Source organism: Lagopus leucura, unplaced genomic scaffold (assembly GCF_019238085.1).
Source record: "Lagopus leucura isolate 7727_CA_CO unplaced genomic scaffold, USGS_WTPT01 Super-Scaffold_100002, whole genome shotgun sequence".
Taxonomy (NCBI): Eukaryota; Metazoa; Chordata; class Aves; order Galliformes; family Phasianidae; genus Lagopus; species Lagopus leucura.
Window position 1 is genome coordinate 18,564,094 of NW_024962263.1, and position 17,119 is coordinate 18,581,212.

The 17,119-nt window shown below is 36.0% G+C and overlaps 1 protein-coding gene across 1 annotated transcript in view; it reads left to right on the forward strand.

The window, feature by feature from the left end:
- The window catches only part of CDH18 (cadherin 18), a 152,554-nt gene that overhangs the window by 105,841 nt on the left and 29,594 nt on the right, over positions 1–17,119 (forward strand). The window contains exons 6-7 of the mRNA XM_042869315.1: positions 787–1,040; positions 13,488–13,624. Coding sequence (XP_042725249.1) covers positions 787–1,040; positions 13,488–13,624 — 391 coding nt within the window. The remainder of the gene's footprint in view (positions 1–786; positions 1,041–13,487; positions 13,625–17,119) is intronic.

A 17,119-nucleotide genomic window follows, 5' to 3' on the forward strand; every position in this document is an offset into this window, starting at 1 on the left:
TTTTAAAGGTAAGACTAAAGTGGCAGTAGCACTTCTTGTGGATTGTACAGACAGGGATTTGCTTTCTGTTGGGTTTTATTTGAACATTACGCCTTGTAGAAGACACGTCTACAGCTGCAGACTTTCTTTCCACTTATGGCCATTTAATACATGTGCAATGAAGCAGCACATAGTAAGACAGACTGAGAGGTTGTCCCTCAGGTTGCTGCTGGTAAAGAATTTAAAATAAAAGGATCTAGACTAGAGGTATACACCATTCATTTACCTCTCTTTAGAAAAGCATGCATGCATGTGTTCAGGCCATCCTTATGTATTTAAATTTATTGTATTACAAGAGTGTTTTCATGCAAGGAGTTGCTTTTCAGTTGGAGGTTCAAGAGAAGAGGTGCCCAAAATGATTCTAAATCCCCATCACTGTCTATTAAACATGTTAATTAAAGGTATGAAATTAATTTAATTTGGAATACTTTTTAAGCATCTAGCAATAACCACTAAATTTTGAAGAGTGATAAAATCCAGAGGCTGCATTATCACAGAAGAAGAATTTGACATTCAGTCACAATCCTAAGTTCTCCCAGAACAAAATTCTTTTGGAGAGAAAACCTGAGTCATCCTACTCCATGTATCACCTTCTACTTACAATGTATGTCAGTGACTGTCGAAATATCACAGAATGTTGTCCCTTCACAGTAACCTGCTACCAAACTAAACTGAAAAGATATAGTTAGCTACCAGGCTAAACTGAAGCACAGAATGGTAATGAGAAATACTTTTTTCTGCCAACAGCCACTCAACTATGAAAAGAAGAAATCCTATACACTTAATATAGAAGGAGCAAATACTCATCTTGACTTCCGCTTTTCGCACCTGGGACCATTCAAGGATGTAACAATGCTGAAGATCATAGTTGGCGATGTGGATGAACCTCCTCTCTTCACTATGCCTTCCTATCTCATGGAAGTTTATGAAAATGCAAAGATCGGGACACCTGTTGGCACTGTGACGGCACAAGATCCTGACACTGCCAACAGTTTAGTGAGGTATAGTAAGTTCAAGTTATACTGGGTTGAATTCCATCTGCTAAATGTTTAATGAGATTTGGGGTAGTGAAACAGTTTATTTTATTTTATTTTAGTACACACAAGGAAAAAGTACGTTGGTATTCATAGTGTTACAGTCTGCCTACATGGATTTAATAATGTAAACTCAAACTTTTGTTGCGTTACATAAAATCATCATTCAGTCGTCAGTCTGAGCAATAATGTACATTACATGTATGTTATTCATACATCAGCAGCACTTCTCCAAGCAAACCACTACACAAGACCAGTGCATGTTAACACATCGTGTAAAATTATGCATTTCACTGTCCTTCTGCCAGTGAGTCTTGTACCACTGGTTATAAATCAATTCATGATCATAATGCTGATTTTTTTCCTGTTATTCAGATATTATTCAGATATATGCAGATACTGAGATGGTCCTCTGCACTCCTCCCACACTTGTTGTGCCAGGTGCTTGTGCAAGGCAGGAGCTGTGTTAGGTGCTCTTTTCCTGACAGTCATGCTGTAATTGCAGTGTAATTGCTGCAAAATTATATTTCTAGAGGAAGTCATTATTTTCTTATATACTACAGTTTTAGTAGAATAATGAAAAAAAAAAAAAATAATAATGTAGCTCACTGATATTGCTAATCATGTGTCAGGCTATCTCTAATTGCAAGGTCTGGTGCAAGTGCTGAAAAGTAAACGCTTATAATATCAGATGTATCATTTTAAAACTAAACAAATGTTACATATTAGGAAGGCAAGATTTTGATAGCCTTTCAATTAAATTTGCTCTTAAAGAAAGAAAAAAAAGGGAGAATTTTATGTTGTTGCCCTAATTGAAATAGTTCATACAGCAACAGAACTGGGTTGGAAATAAGTCATGATCTGAACTAAGGAACTGAAATCAAACTGGAAATGCCCCCACAGCAAGCTTGAAAAAGCACTGATGCCAAAAATATGCATATGGATGATAATCTGGCTTCTTCTAAATTTAAAAGCATCTGGATTTAACCTTGACTGCCCTGGAACTAAGGCTTGATTTCATTACTGGTTTAGAAGATGATTTTAGTACCATGTTTTCACCTGTAGTAGGATCTGATAATGTATTTTACTCACTTTATCTGCTGGATATGTTACTTTCTAAACTGACATGCAACGTATGAATTTTGTGGAACAATGCAGAAATATTTGTCTTGAAATTGGTACTGGATTTAAAATGTTTCAGGAAAAAAACATTCATGAATATATATTTGGGGTTACTTCTTTTTATGACAGAATGGTATAGCTTTTCTGGAAATTATATGAGAATTTACTTGGAGAACAGTATTTCAGAAGCTAATTGGACTCCTGACTGAGCTGAAGTCTGCTGGATATGTGTGATAGTTTTTGGTAGGATGAAACAATTTTTGCAGAACAATGAAATAATCCAGTTTTTATGGTTCTCTTGTGTGAATTGTTTGAGGATTCAAAATATTTAGTGTCAGAAAAATCAATATATACAATTTCTTAGTGGCAAATTATTGCCTTTGAAAAATCAGCACTGTATTATTTATGTCCAAATCGTAACACAAATTAGAAAACACCACTAAAAACAACTCCTAAGTGCCTGTGGTTTTTAATAGTATAATTCTGGAAACAGCAGCTAGCACTGCCAGACTAGAAGTTGTAGTAGATTGGAAATAGAAAGGACAAGTGCAGATTTGACCAGTTCTACTATATTTCAGCAATCTGTGGGCATTGAAATTGTTGTATAGAAAACTATAAGACGGTAATGGTGACAGAAAAGCTACTGCAGTTTGCCTAATGTCTGGGAAGGGCAGAAATGGATTTTTTTCAGTGAAACAGGAATTAATTTGTAGGAAGGGCGACCGGAATTTCCAAACATTTTACTTTTTGTGTTGGCCTTTTATTTTCCCAAACAAGAACTTGTAACCAATGATTGAGGTCAGAATATGAAATATCCATATTATTCAAATAAGTTAGTTGACTTTTTTTCCTGTATTCTGCCCATTTTTGTGCCTTTCCTTCCATTTCTTTCTGTTGAATTAGGAAATTATATAAAATGCTGGCAGAATGTACTGAATTTTTGCTTCTGAAAGGATTCACCCCTCAGAGGGGTTCTGCCAGTCCTTAGCAAATCAAGTGTCCATAACGTTTAATGCAACACATCACCAGCCATGGGCCACACGGAGTGGCTTAGCTGAACTAGTGCTTGGCCAGAGGCAGGTCCTAAAGGAGGAACCTTAGGAGGTGGTTTTTCTCAGAAGTGTGTATGCGTGGTGTCCTTATGTCCTGTGCCAATCTGCAAGGATATCCTTCACTGTTCAACTAAACCCCAGTGATTCTGAAAGACCATCGTTTTCCCTCATACATGAACAGTTCCAAGTTTATTATATATAAAAAAAAGTAATTATAGAAATAAAAGACAGAAAGTTTCAATATAAGAAAGCACATATCACATAGTCTCCACAGCAGATAGCTACAGAGTAAGACGTGAACAGCTGATCTGCATAGAATAATGTTTCCTTTGCCAAGAGAATTGGATGCGTTTCCCAGTGCTGTAAGTCTACAGGACAGCTATGGAGCAGCAATTTGCTTCACAGCTTTTCCTTATCTACTTCTGCATCCTTTCTACTTTGTAAGGGTGCTCATTGCTATGTGTGAAACTGATAAAGCAATACACACACAGATGCAGCCATATCATTTCTCTATTGTCCATCTGCTAGAAAAGATATGGTGCTGTGATTTATTCACTCCCCAATTAGCTATCACTTTATTTTTGTGGCTGCAATGATTCTTTATAACTAGAATAATGGTGAGAGGAGAAGTTAAAGTAATTAACAATGCTGAGGGGAAATCCTTATAAAATTTAATTATTAAAGCTAGAAAAATAAATAAATAATGACTTCTGTTGTTATCAGTGGTGAAGAGTCAGAATGCTTTTTTTCTCATTTTGTCACTGCAATTTCATCCCAGTAATTTCAGCTTGCTTCTGAACCAAGTCATCTCAGAGGCCTCTGACTTTGTGCCAATTCTTGTAACGCTAACTTTTTCAATCCTAGCAAAAGAACTTCTCATAACAACTGTAGCTATTATTGGTTTATTTTCTTCAGATATTATCTGGTTGGCAGTTTGGCAGTTTTAAAGGATTTTTCTTTTTAAGTGACTATATATTTTTTGCATAAATAGAAATGCATTTTCAATGAAACTTTTTGAAGTCCTGTATTTTGAAAATTATAATTCCACTGAAATAGCAAAAGTAAACATAGCCATAGAAAATACAAGAAAGACAAATAAATAAACTTCATCATATATTAATTTTAACTATTTGTGAGTGGTTTGGAAAATAACCATGTGCTAAAAAATTTATCTTCTAAATGAAGAGAAAATATCCCAAATTGTAATTTATTCAGAGAGATTACAGACTCGTTACATTTGTGCCAGGTAGTCTACTTCCATACCAAAATATTTTATTGCTTTTAAATATCAGGGTTATGTCTTATAAAATATCTGATGTGCAAGCAAATCTTGAAAGTTGCCAATACAACATTAAAGAATGGATAAAGATTGAATTCACTTACTGTTGTTTTATTTTAATAAATCATTCATTTTAAATCTCTCTGCACTTACTTAGATATCATCTTTTTTTCTTCCTGAACCCATACACAGCAGAATTCTGTGGAGATTAGAGCTGAAAAAGTTTTTAATTGGCAGGATGCATATGTGCAATGGGAGCAGCCCTAGGCTGCTAATACTGCCTCAGGGCTGCAGTTTTGCCTGTTGAAACCCTGCCATCTTCCTATAGGTGATATTTAGATAGTGTGTCGTAGCCACAGTGAATGCTTACAACATTCCTTGGAGCTTTCTGATTGCATCTGCTCTATTTTCTGTGGAATGCTTTTCAGAAAGATAACACTGCTGCCATTCCCCAAGCCCCTTCTGAGTTAATGGGTCAGAAAAGAGCAAAGGCATGGTTACAGGACCACAAAACTTTATTGAACTCTGATAGAACAGTGAAAATAATTGTATGACATGGGCAAATTCTTTCATATTAACTTTATCCCAGGCTAATACTATCTTAAAAGGAGCTGAGTGCCTTCTTTAACATTGATTGGATCCTGGTAAGTGTAGTATGTGAAAAAAAAGTCGCACTATTACAGAAGCACCATATTAGGTCTTGTTATATTAATGCATTGAAATTCAAATCATTTTCATGTTGGACTCTGGCCACTCTGTAATCTTACCTTGTTAGAATGAATTTTATTAGTTGGGACTGAAATTGATTAGCTATAGGAAATTGGAGTGATCTTACTGACTTCCTGATGTCACTCTAAAATAACTTTCTACTTGGTTCTCTTGTCAGTACTCCTTAAAAGTAATAGGCAGGAAAAGAAAAAGGAAAAGAAAAAGAAAAAAAGTTACACATGGTTTTCCTTTTGCTGAAAACCATTCCTTCAATTCCAGGAATTAGCCAACTGATAATGAAACAATAAAAACAAAATATTAAACAAAAATGACCCACACAAAGTCAGAAAAGGCCTTTTTATTTTTGTGAATGTCAGACAATTCATTTTGTGGTAAGAGTAGGAGAAAGGCTTAAAAAATGTTTCAGAGAATTCTGTTTATATTGTATTTTTTCTGATGTGAAGTTTATATTTACTGGAGGTAGAATAATACATGAAATTCTGATTCAGCCATTCACTCAAATTTTGATTGTACAGTATTGGCATGTTTAGGGGAGGGAGATGATCTCAGCCATGTGATGGGACTAAGGACGTTGAAGATGAAAATTATATTTTTCAATTTATTTTCTTCCTGTCCTAGGAGAACAGTATCAGTTTCTATGCCATTCTTGCTGGAAAATATAAGAATCCTCTTCATCTTTTTGTATAGATGCGTCTTAGTTGTTAATTGGATGACCTATAAGTTGAATAAGGTCAGTTTGCTGTTTTATATCCTGTGCATAGGACGCTTTGTTAGCTGTACTTAAGGCAGCTTGCTGCGATCAGTGTCACCTCACATGCCCAAAGGGGAAGCATCTCCCCAGATCTTGCCATCCCTGAGCTTGTGGAGTGAGGCACCTCTTTGCTCAAGCCCTCAGAGCATGACACTGTCACAACCCTGTGACCAACACCTACAGAGACACTAAAGTATCTTTCCAGAGTATGTGAATGCCTCACAGCTAGCAGAGAGGAGCTGTGACCTCCTCCATCTCATCTTCTTTTTCATTCATTTGCTTTCTGCATTCCTTCAGTATTGTTCTTCATCAAGAGCATCTGTAAATCAGAATAGAAAAAGAACTGTTCCTTTTTGGAACAGCTAAAGCCAGAGTGGATTTCTTTCTCCAATTTCTTCTCTGATTCTCTCTGTCTTCACAGGGAGTAACCATTTTAATACCTTTCTTTACTGTGCTGAGGTTGGAGATCTGTTGCTGACTTTTTCCCTGAGGCCTCAATTTATTTTTGATTCTTGTCAAGCTGCATGTCCCAGGCCTCCCACTTTCCCATGAAATGGTGCTGCTGCCATCCCCAAAACAAATCTGCCTAACAAAAACATCCACCTCTCTGTTCAGGAGCTGGTAAGCTGTTCTGACAGCTGTTCTCTCTGGGAAGCATCCAGTTCAGGATGGTGGTCAACATCACACAGCAACCAGAGCCACCTCCATCCCTTACTTAAATTTTTGATAGAAATACTGACAGAACATCCTAGTACTGTGGCTGTGAGAGCCTGATTTTTCATTCCAGTACATCTTTGTTTGTTTGTTTGTTTGTTTGTTTAAGTGTAATTTCCTCTGGCTTCAGAGTGCCTACAGTATTTAAAATTCTTTTATGGTTTTAGGAATTGGCGTTTATATTTGAATAGTCTCTGTAATGAAGTCTTTTGGTAGAGCTGTTCACTTCCATAAATATGTATTAATCTATTGATGTTGCTTTTATTTGGTTTGCTCTTTAGCGTGAAAAAAATGTGTAAGTAGAATTCCATTATTTAGCTGGTGAACATTTGGGAACAAAAAGTGATTGTCATATAACACCAACTGTACTTTATTTTTTGGCAACATTGGAATCTAAATGTTAATGTGTCTGAATAAAAATAAACTGTGATGTAACAGTTCTACCATCAAGGCGTCTATTAAAAATGCAGTTGGACAGTTGAAATCCTCTGAAGAAATTCATGAAGTCAGGAAAAGAAGAAAAACTTTTATCTTGATTTGACTTCTGAATTATGCCTCTGTGAGTGTGTGATATTCTTAGCCTACATTTACTGGCAGAATTAGCTAGGAAAGATGATCAGTGGTTTTAGCACATGTAGACAGAAATTGTCAGCTAGAGAGATGGGAGTACAGAAATGTCTCATTTCCTTCAAGTGAACAGCATCCCTAGTTTCCAGTGTCCAAGGTGAGCAGTGTGCCAGCAGTGCTCAGGCAGTGGGAACAGGAGCAGCAGCAGGGAGCCAACTTCTGCATGAAATGCAAACCAGCAGCAGCTGCCTCTCAAAGGCTTGGCTGGGGGGGGGAGGCAGCAATTTGCAGCTCCTCCGCACCTCCTGGGACCTGCTACCTCACCTTCCTATGATGAGGAGAAGGAAGACTCTGTCACATCTGCCAAGCACAGATTTTGATACAAGAGGTGAGCTTGGGAGTGTTGGGCAGGAGATGTTAAGGTACTGCTGATCAGCTGGCAGCCAGCACTGGAGCTAACTCAGTGGGAACAGCATATCCTGCAAGCACTCCGAGAGGAGCAGTATTCTCTTCAAAGTAATGCTATACCTATATGAAAAAAGTGAAGGAATGGTAAACAGAGATCATCTTCTCCAAGCTCTCTTCAAATGTATTTCATTTTCACAACTGGAAAGCACAGCCTAAGGTGCTGCAGAACTCTGGAACATCTAATGTCTCCTTTACCAGACATGCTGCAGGGAGAAAATTGGTTACCTGCTGTTTTGGCAGATGACTACCGTGTCACACTTCCCAATTGCTTTTCTCTCCTGGAGAAGTTTGTTTGAACTATGGGGAAATAGACAGTCCCTGAAAGGGAGGCAGTGTGGTACAAGACAAGTGTGACAACAGACTGCCTTCCCACCACCTCGTTTGTCTTCAAAGCTCGCTGGCAGTGCTGCTGCCAGGAGGGAGATGGAAGATGAAGGGCATGCACCAGAGTTAAGGCCCACCATGGCACACTTCCTGCAGCTCTCCAGCTGGCCAAACACAGGGAGCTGCAGCCAATCAATTTCCTTGCTTTTCTTCCTTGTATACCTCCCATGCACTGTATAGTTGTTCCTCACACGTTTATTTTCTATTTTTTTGTTGATGTTATTTGTTTGTTTTGTTTTTAAATTCTCTGTCCTTTGAATCTGGATATTTTTCTTCTGAGATTATTCACTAACGTATTTAATCAACCCAACAGACTTCCTTTTAATAGTATTTGATTTCTTATAGCGTTTAGATGGCATGACTGATCAGTTTGGCCAGTATTCCCACTAACTTTTGTTAGTGGTTCTTTGTAACCAGTTTTTGTTGTTATTTGAGAGCTGACTATTAGATATATCTCTATATACAAGCTTAAAGAGATTTTATGAACTGTAAATCTGAACCTGCCTGAAATGTGATTTTAGAAGTTTAGAACTAAAAGTTTTGTTGACAAGGTAGTAATTTCTGAAAGAGTTCTTGTTTGCTCATATTAAATTTAGTAATAAATAATAATGGCATAATGAAGGAATGTCTTAAAGACTTGCTTAATGACAAAAAACAACAACAAAAAAAGACAAGTCAAAAGCTCAAAACAAGGTTTAAAATCTCAGATTCAAGGCTTAACTATGAAACATAAAAACTGGAAGTGGACGCTGGGATCTTGACAGACTATAGCACTTATCAATTACCAAACTGATTTTAATGTTATCTCAAAGCCAAATAATTTAGTTAGATTATGAAAATAATTACGAGTTTTATCTTCAGAAACCTTTAGCATCTTTTAGAACCTTCTTCATGCTCAAGCATTCTCTGTGCTATTAAAACCCAACTACTTTAAAATGCAAACTGCTTTATATGTCAAGAGCGCCTAGGGCCTATCTTGCATATAATTTTCTCTTTATTTCCTAATTCATGCAAGCACTTTTGATTTAAAAAAAAAAAAAAAAGTCAAAAAAAAAAAAAAATGGGAATATCTGTCCTCACTGAACCGCTGCTTCACTAAAAACCAGGAAACAAGATGTGAAGTCACAGAAGCTGGGGGTTTGATTGGAAGTAGGAATGAGAAGGCTGGTAATGCCTTTCCATTCAGTGACTCTACCTAAAAAAAAAAAAAAAAAAAAAGATGATACATGATGAATTTCTCAGTGCCTATAGTTTTGATATTTAATTTCCTTCAAACGCTCTTTGGGAACTGTGACTAACAGGTTTGCTGTGTTCATAACCCTTCTAAATGTAATTTAGTGTAATAGAGCATATTCTGTTGCTGATCTGCATCATGCATAGTCATGATGAAAATTTACTTTTGACATAACTTTGAAATTCTAAACTTGCATTATAGCTCTTTGCAACCTAGAAAAACCCATAATCGCCATACCAGCTACTAGGAAGGAAATTAACCCTGTCCTAGCCAAAATCAGGACATATAAAACTTTGTGGCTAACATTTTATAAAGCCTTAAAATGTTATGTGCTTTATAAATGCAATGAAACTTATTCTAAATGTTCTTTTATATGTGACAAGAATGAATGGCTCTATCTTACAAAACATTTTTGGGGTATCTGAGTGTAGAACTTTATATTAATATTCATATTTCCTTTGCTCTTTGAGGATGTCATTTGTAGCTTGTTTCAGACAGACATTCATGAAGGATGGGAGCCCCAGTAGTGCAAATGGCTGCTTTAGGCATGATACACAAAGTGATATTTAGGAAGAATATGGATAAATGGAAGAGAACTAAACTTCATAATAAAGCCTTAAACAGGGCCACTGTTTTATTTATACATGATCAAGAAAAATTCTGTTGAGCTCTAGATGTTTTAATATGCTGTAACTATATGAAAAAGTTAGGATGTAGAGAGAAAATGCTACTGTGGATAAATTATTATCATTCCTTATTTTTCTGTTGTCACTGGAAATGAAAGTGTTACTGAAAGAATCACCTCAGGATTGTTTTATGAGTGACATAGAAAGTGCAATTTAAATTATTCATCCAATACTGAGCTTTCAGCTTATATAGATATATTTAAGTAAGTGATTTAGGAAAAAACTGTTCATATTTCAAAATCTAAGGCAATGTTTTGTTATGTGTCTATGAAAATGATGTGTTAGGGTGTCACAATTCACAGCAGAGTTGAGCTTCAGTCTTTCTACATAAGCTTCATGTTTGGTATATGATACTTGTTCTTTTTGGTTCTCTTGCTTCCCTCATAGAGGGAAAAGTAATAATTTGTTATGATTGTGAATTAGACATGCACAAAAGCAGCAGTGTATTCCTATTGCTTTTTTTTCCTCATTAACCCCAGTTTGAAATTATGTCTATTTTTAAGCTTATGTCTGCAAATAGTCCTACTTTTTATGGTTATTAGCACAATATTAGCACTACTCTGACTCTAGAGTAGTCACTCTGTCTGATGTTGGCAATAAGTAAATGCTGTTGACAGTAGTAAATGTTTGCAGAGGCAAGATTCATGTATAATATAAATATATTTTTTAATTAAGAATACATATTCCATAAGAATAGCTCAGTGAAGATTTTCTTTTGTTTTGTTTTCCTGTAAATAATTCATGTAATTTTCAGGAGACCTCTAGAGCCAAGAACAAGGCTGTAGTCAGGGAGAAAGAATTACATTTTGTCATCACATACCTGACAGAGAATTGTGACAGTAAAGGGTCTTGCTAAGGTCTCCAGGAAAATTATTTGGTGAACAGTTATTCTTTCCATCCTTCCACTGTCACTATTCCACTTCTTGTAGAAGAGGTCTGTATATGCATGTGCTGTCCATCTTGTCCAACACAACTAGACTTCATTATTTCTCCCTTAACAATAGCACAGCTAACATGGTCCAAAAATTTGTCAAGTTGCCTGCATTGCCAAGTATGAAGTATAAGGCCTGGAGGCACTGATCCAATTGAAGCATGCATCTTCTGGATAGACTTCAAATCTTAACACAACTCTGCGCCAAGCATGGCAGCTGTATGTACTTTCTGAGTTTGATTGCACTCTGGCTACAAAGTTTCTTAGTAGTTAGGAAAAGGTAGAACTATCTGCCTGCATAGGAAGTAAAACTTTTCCACTGATATTGGATCAGTCTTTCAAAACATTTCCGTTACAAGTAACTGCTTGGAGAACCCGCAAATCCTGCTCACAGTTGATCAGCTCTGCACAGCTTTCTTTTTAGTAGACTAAGACCAGCAGAAACACTGGTAAAATCAATTGTTCTGAAACTCAAAAGTTAATTTTGATTCCCATTGTGTGGGTAGCTTGGACCAATTCTTCTAGATAAAATAATACCAAGAGAATAACTGTGGAGGTCTTTTTCTTGCTTTGCAATGTGTCCACAGCGGATTCCAGTGTTCTTTGAAAGCAATACAGGTTTCCTTGGATATCTGTAACATTTATTTTGTCATGATCAGTGTTTTCTTTGTTTTTTTGTTTTTTTTTTCATCCAACTTAGGACGCAATGATTAAATAATATTTTCTGGAAGAATGCTTCCTGACTTGAATTCTTTAAAAGTGATTCCCCCATCTCCTACATATTCAAGATCTTTCCAGTTTACTTCTAATATGGAGACCTTTTAAGTCTTCTTTTCTGCTTGACGCAACTTCTGCTGCCATCTTTCACATCTTAAGTCTCATCACTGAGCACTTCTGAAGTATTTTATAATGAGATGTTCCCAGGTGTTGGTAATTGATGGATCACATGGGTTCTGACTTAGTTTGATAGGAGAAGGTAAGTTAAATTTTTATTCCAAAGGAGCATAAAGGTTTGTTGTTGCTCAAACCACCCCCATGGTCATATGGGAGCTGTTTCACTCTTCAGGATGGTGAGTGGAAGGATGCAAAGAGTCAAAAAAGAAAGATTTTCTAGACTGGTTTGGTCCGCTCAGATTTCCAGTGCCTGGAGCATATTTTTAATTTTTGAAAATGCAGGAAACGTGAAAAGACAAATCTTAAATGCCACAACCCAAACTGCCCTATTGTAAGCGTATGTATATTTTTTCTTACTGCTAGAAGAGATGGGTTCAGTTTCTTTCTAATAGGGAAAATCATCACATCCTAGCTGGCTTTTACATTCTCTCCTGTCCTTTGAACAGTAAAGGTGATTCATTCAAATTGCTACCTCCTCCTCTAGACCTTTATTTCTTCTGCTTTTTCAGAAAACATATTTTTTTTGTATCATTCATCCAAGTGTTTCTTGCTTGTTTTCCATTTCTGTAAATAGTCTGAATAAGTACGTTATGAGAGTAATAAAACTGAAGTTATTTTTAATTTTTTGAGCTCTGCAGCCTTTATGTGCACCACTCTTTTTATTAGTTGGCAATTAAACCTTTGGTGATGTAGAAATAAGAGCAGTTGGATGGGACAAATAAATCATTTTAATCTATATGTAGCTCCCATATATTAAAAATATCCCAGAATGAAAGCAAAGCAAGGCTGGCAAATTATGAAGGAAAACAATTATGGTACATAAAAGGCTCTGTATTGTTCCTTATTTCCTCATCAGGTCTAAAAGAGAAGGTTTAATAGGGGTGTGTAATTGGTTCATTTGTAAAAGCTATTGTAAGCGATTCAGGCTTTGTGAAAAAAAAAGAAAAGTCTTGTCAATCTCGTCTTTTGTGTTCCCATCTGCTTCCATTACCCACTTAAAGGTTTTTACTTTCTCTGCTAGGCAAAGTGCCCAGAAGCCAAGGGAGTTAAGGAGGCATGCTTCTTGGCTTCTAGGCTAATGTCAACAGCATCTCTGGGAATCAGCTGTTTCTGCTTCTAGTCTTTGTAATGTACATGTTTAAAATGGCTTATGTTGCTATGTCGTCAACTTCATGTCAAAAAGACATGCTTCAAAACAGGTTCTGGGACTGAACAGGCTGTTTAAGCAGAAGAATATTTTTCTGTTTTCTTTTCTGCCTTTCCGTTGTTATAATCAAAGTAAATATGCTCAGTGTCTTTTGACAGAAATGAGCACTGCTGTCTAAAATATCACCTGTTAGCGATCTATGTATTTGTGACTCATAGTGGAAATCTTATTACATATCAAAAGATCAAATAATATTATGAAAGGAGTGAAAGACAATGTTATTTCAGGCATCCCCATAATAGAGAATTTTTCTTAGGATGTTTCTTAGATGTTAGAAAACATCTAAAATCTCCAAGATCTTTGAAAGACTGAAAGTAATATTCTTATGTAGCTTTCTGTTACCTTGGATCATACTTTTTACAATGAGTATGTATTTACTGTTTTATTTCTCCTTAGATATTTCATTGATCATAACACAGAAGAAGATAGATATTTCACCATTGATGCTAATACTGGAACCATTAAAACTGCCAAGATCTTTGACAGAGAGGAAACACCTTGGTACAACATCACAGTGGCTGCGTCTGAGATAGGTAAATGATATGTGTGGCACATAGTATTAAAAAAATTGAAAGGAAAATATAATAATTGGTTTTTAAGGAACACTGTCTCGAAGTGTTAGGTTCTTTTTAAACAAAGCTACTTTTTTTTTTTTTTAACTAACAACAGTAAAGGAGAAATTTCTGTGTGTGTGTAACTTCCTTTATTCCACAGAACAACCAAACAAAACCCCACAAGCCTGTATGAGTCCACTATGAAAGTTTATCATGTTTTTCTGTGTGTCATAGGACTTTTTTTTACCAATAGTGCAGACATTGAAAGGCCTAAAATGAATAGCTTGTCCTATTTGTGTATCTTACTTATATTATCTTAGAAGACAACATTATATAATACAGTCTGAGAAATTCATCCTTTCTTCTTGTAATTACTGTTTATGCTGTCAAATTATGCCAATATTAATTTACTTCCAACAGGTATCTAGTAGATGCTGATTGTCAGTGTGCTTTCCTGGCCTTTAACAGGCAGAGACAAAAAAGGCTTCCCACTGCATTAAAAGGCCTCAAAGCGTGATGAATTTCCACTACCTCAAAAAGTATTGAAATAGTCAGAAATGTCTGAATAAATATCCCAGATAAATGGGATATTTTACATGAGGCAGGGACAGTTTAAAGAAATAAAGATTAACTTTTACATTACAGTGTCCTTACTTTGACACAAAATTGTAGAGAGAAAAAAAAAAAACCCAGGCAAGCAAATAAAAAAAAAATCCTGTGTGGTATCAGTAAATCCAGTACTCAGTTACTCAGTACTCTCAGGGATACTGTTTTTCAATGGAAAGTGATTTTGATCCAAACTATAAACTTCTGTTTATTATTTTTCCCTTTCTTTTCTTCTTCTTTGGTGTATGCCATCATTGCCAGATGACAGTCTACGTTTTTGTTACCTCTAACGTACTAGCCACTAACATAAGTGAGTCCCCTGTGTTTTCATCTCTTTCATTTCCAGGTTTAAATGGAATCTGTTCTGCCACTGTACTGGTAGCATATGTTACAGAATTAATAGCACCTATATATTTTATGAGGAAAACAATTTGTTTTTGTTTATTATTGCTGTTTCAACTAAGTTGACGCTTTCAAGTAAATAAATTTCTGTATTAAACAATAAAATCTAGAGTTTTATGATCAACTATTCACAAGTGGTAACCACTGCACCTCTCTGTGCTTAACAGTATATTTGTTATTTCAGTGCAGCATGAAATGAAATATAGTTTGGGCCTTATGATAAGAAGGTGAATAATAAGTGTTAGTTTTAAATAAGATTTAAAAGCCACATTGCAACATACAAAAAGGAGCAGTCACTGGGAGACGATCCAAATATTATTATTTGCCAAAATAAATCTCAATAGCATTAAGCTGAAATGTAGCTTTCTGCACTACTTATTTCACATGGTCTAGTGAGTGGTATTGCACTTACTATGCTAAGGATGCTTATAACTAAAAGATAACTGAATGGATAATGAGGATGAAATAACTTTTTTTTTTTTTCTTCTAAGAAATCCTGCTTAGAATTCTGCATTCAAGGTGCTACTTACTAGGGAAAAACATAAGTCTTCTTCTTTCCCTTGCATTGCCTTTCTTGCTATCAAAGTGGGGATAAGGAAGATAAGTAGATCTGTATTGTCAGCTTGGATAACAATTCAGTAGTGAAAAATATAAAAGAGTATAGAGGAGGAAATGGATGGCAGACAGACTGAAAGGCAGACTAAATGGCAGATAAACTTTCTTTATGCCTAATTCTTTGCCATTTTCTTATATAAATTTGAAAATTATAACACTGGCACAGTCTTCCAAATCCATTGTAAAAGCAGTAATTGGATATATGATTGAAGAAGTGTCACGGAGTTGACCAGATCAATCTACGTCCGTGACAGAGGCGACAGGCCTCTGCCCTCCCCCCCCCACTCCAGTCCTGCAAAAATGGGAAAGAAGGAAGGGAGGAAAAGAGCAGCGGCAACAATCTATGGAGGAAAACTTATTTTACTATAATATTGGAATACAAGATAACACAATATATACATTTTAATTGAAACTGAGATTAATAAATCAGACAAGATGAGAGAGAGAGAGTTCCCCGGACCGATTCAAACCTGAAAAGCTTGGAACGGCTAGGAAAGCACCCTCCAGCACCCACTGCCAGGCAGCAAGAGAGCGCCCCCCCCACCTGGAAGGGCCAGATCCCATGACTTCTGTAATGTACAGGGATAGGTACCTAGGATTGGGGCAGTGACACTTTAATACCCCGTACACTACATGATGTTTTGATGTGGAATACTGAAACCCAAAAACAAAAACAAAAAAAAACATAGAACCATGACAAGAACATGACAAGTAACTTATTTTGTGCATACAGCATGAAGGCCTGAACTTGTGAGCACTACCTATTACATATCTACATCCTTTTGTGACATTCATTTTCGGTTCCATCCACAAGGCTTGGCATAAATAAGACTTGGGGTTGAAAAACAGATAGAGCACTATGACCAAAATGTGCTTTGGCTTTCAGAGGGGCAATCTTCAAATTTGTCTGATGTACTGGAAGTCATTTATAGCTTTCTGAAACAATTTCCCTAACCAAGAGCATTGCAGAATCTGAAAAGCCCAGAAAGATTGTTCTGCCTCAAAAATAAGAGGTGCTCTGCTGAAATAATGTTACTATTATAGTTAGTTTCTCGAAGTGTTTTCTTGTTAACACCACACTTCAGTGACAGAAACCTTTTCAATAACCTACTGGTAGCTGTGCTTATTTTATATGAAGGAGATTTAAAATCAACACTATATTTCTAGCCTCAAATTTATGATATCCATATGTTTCTTACATTTTTTTCTGAACTCTCCCTAAGAATTTTGCTTTCTTTGTAGGACTTACTGAGTCAAATGCACTCTACGTTGCTCAAATGTCTTCTGTGAAATTGGTGTAACTTCTACCACTTTCTTCTATGGAAGTAATGTTGGTGTAATGAACAGTGATTTTTGTGTTTGCATTGATGCTGCCAGAGTTCACTACTAGTAGAAGAATGGGAAAATCTTTTATTTTCTTTGATATGCATTATTCTTCAACAGCAGCATGTAGTGAATGAAAACTGGGATTTTGATGTCCAGAGCACACCAAAGATGTTATTTCTTTGATTGTTTCAGTAAAAGTACTTCCTGAAATCTCCTTGTGGCATTAAGGAACAAGAAAGATGGTAAAACAATACTGTATTTTACACTCAAGTGTCTACTAACTGTGTTTGGAGTGAGGGAAAGGACTAAAAGTTGTTGGCAATAGATTTAAAAATATGGTTTCGCTTAGAACTAGACATGTCTCATTAACTTGTTAGAATTCTTTGAAAAGGTTTTTAGAATACAGTTCAAAAGGAGGAGGGGATACAATTTACTTGGCTCTATTAAAGAATTTGATCAAGTCTTTGACAGGAGTAATAGAAATAGGAAAATGCAGAGTAAGAGCACAGTTTATAACTGATGAAA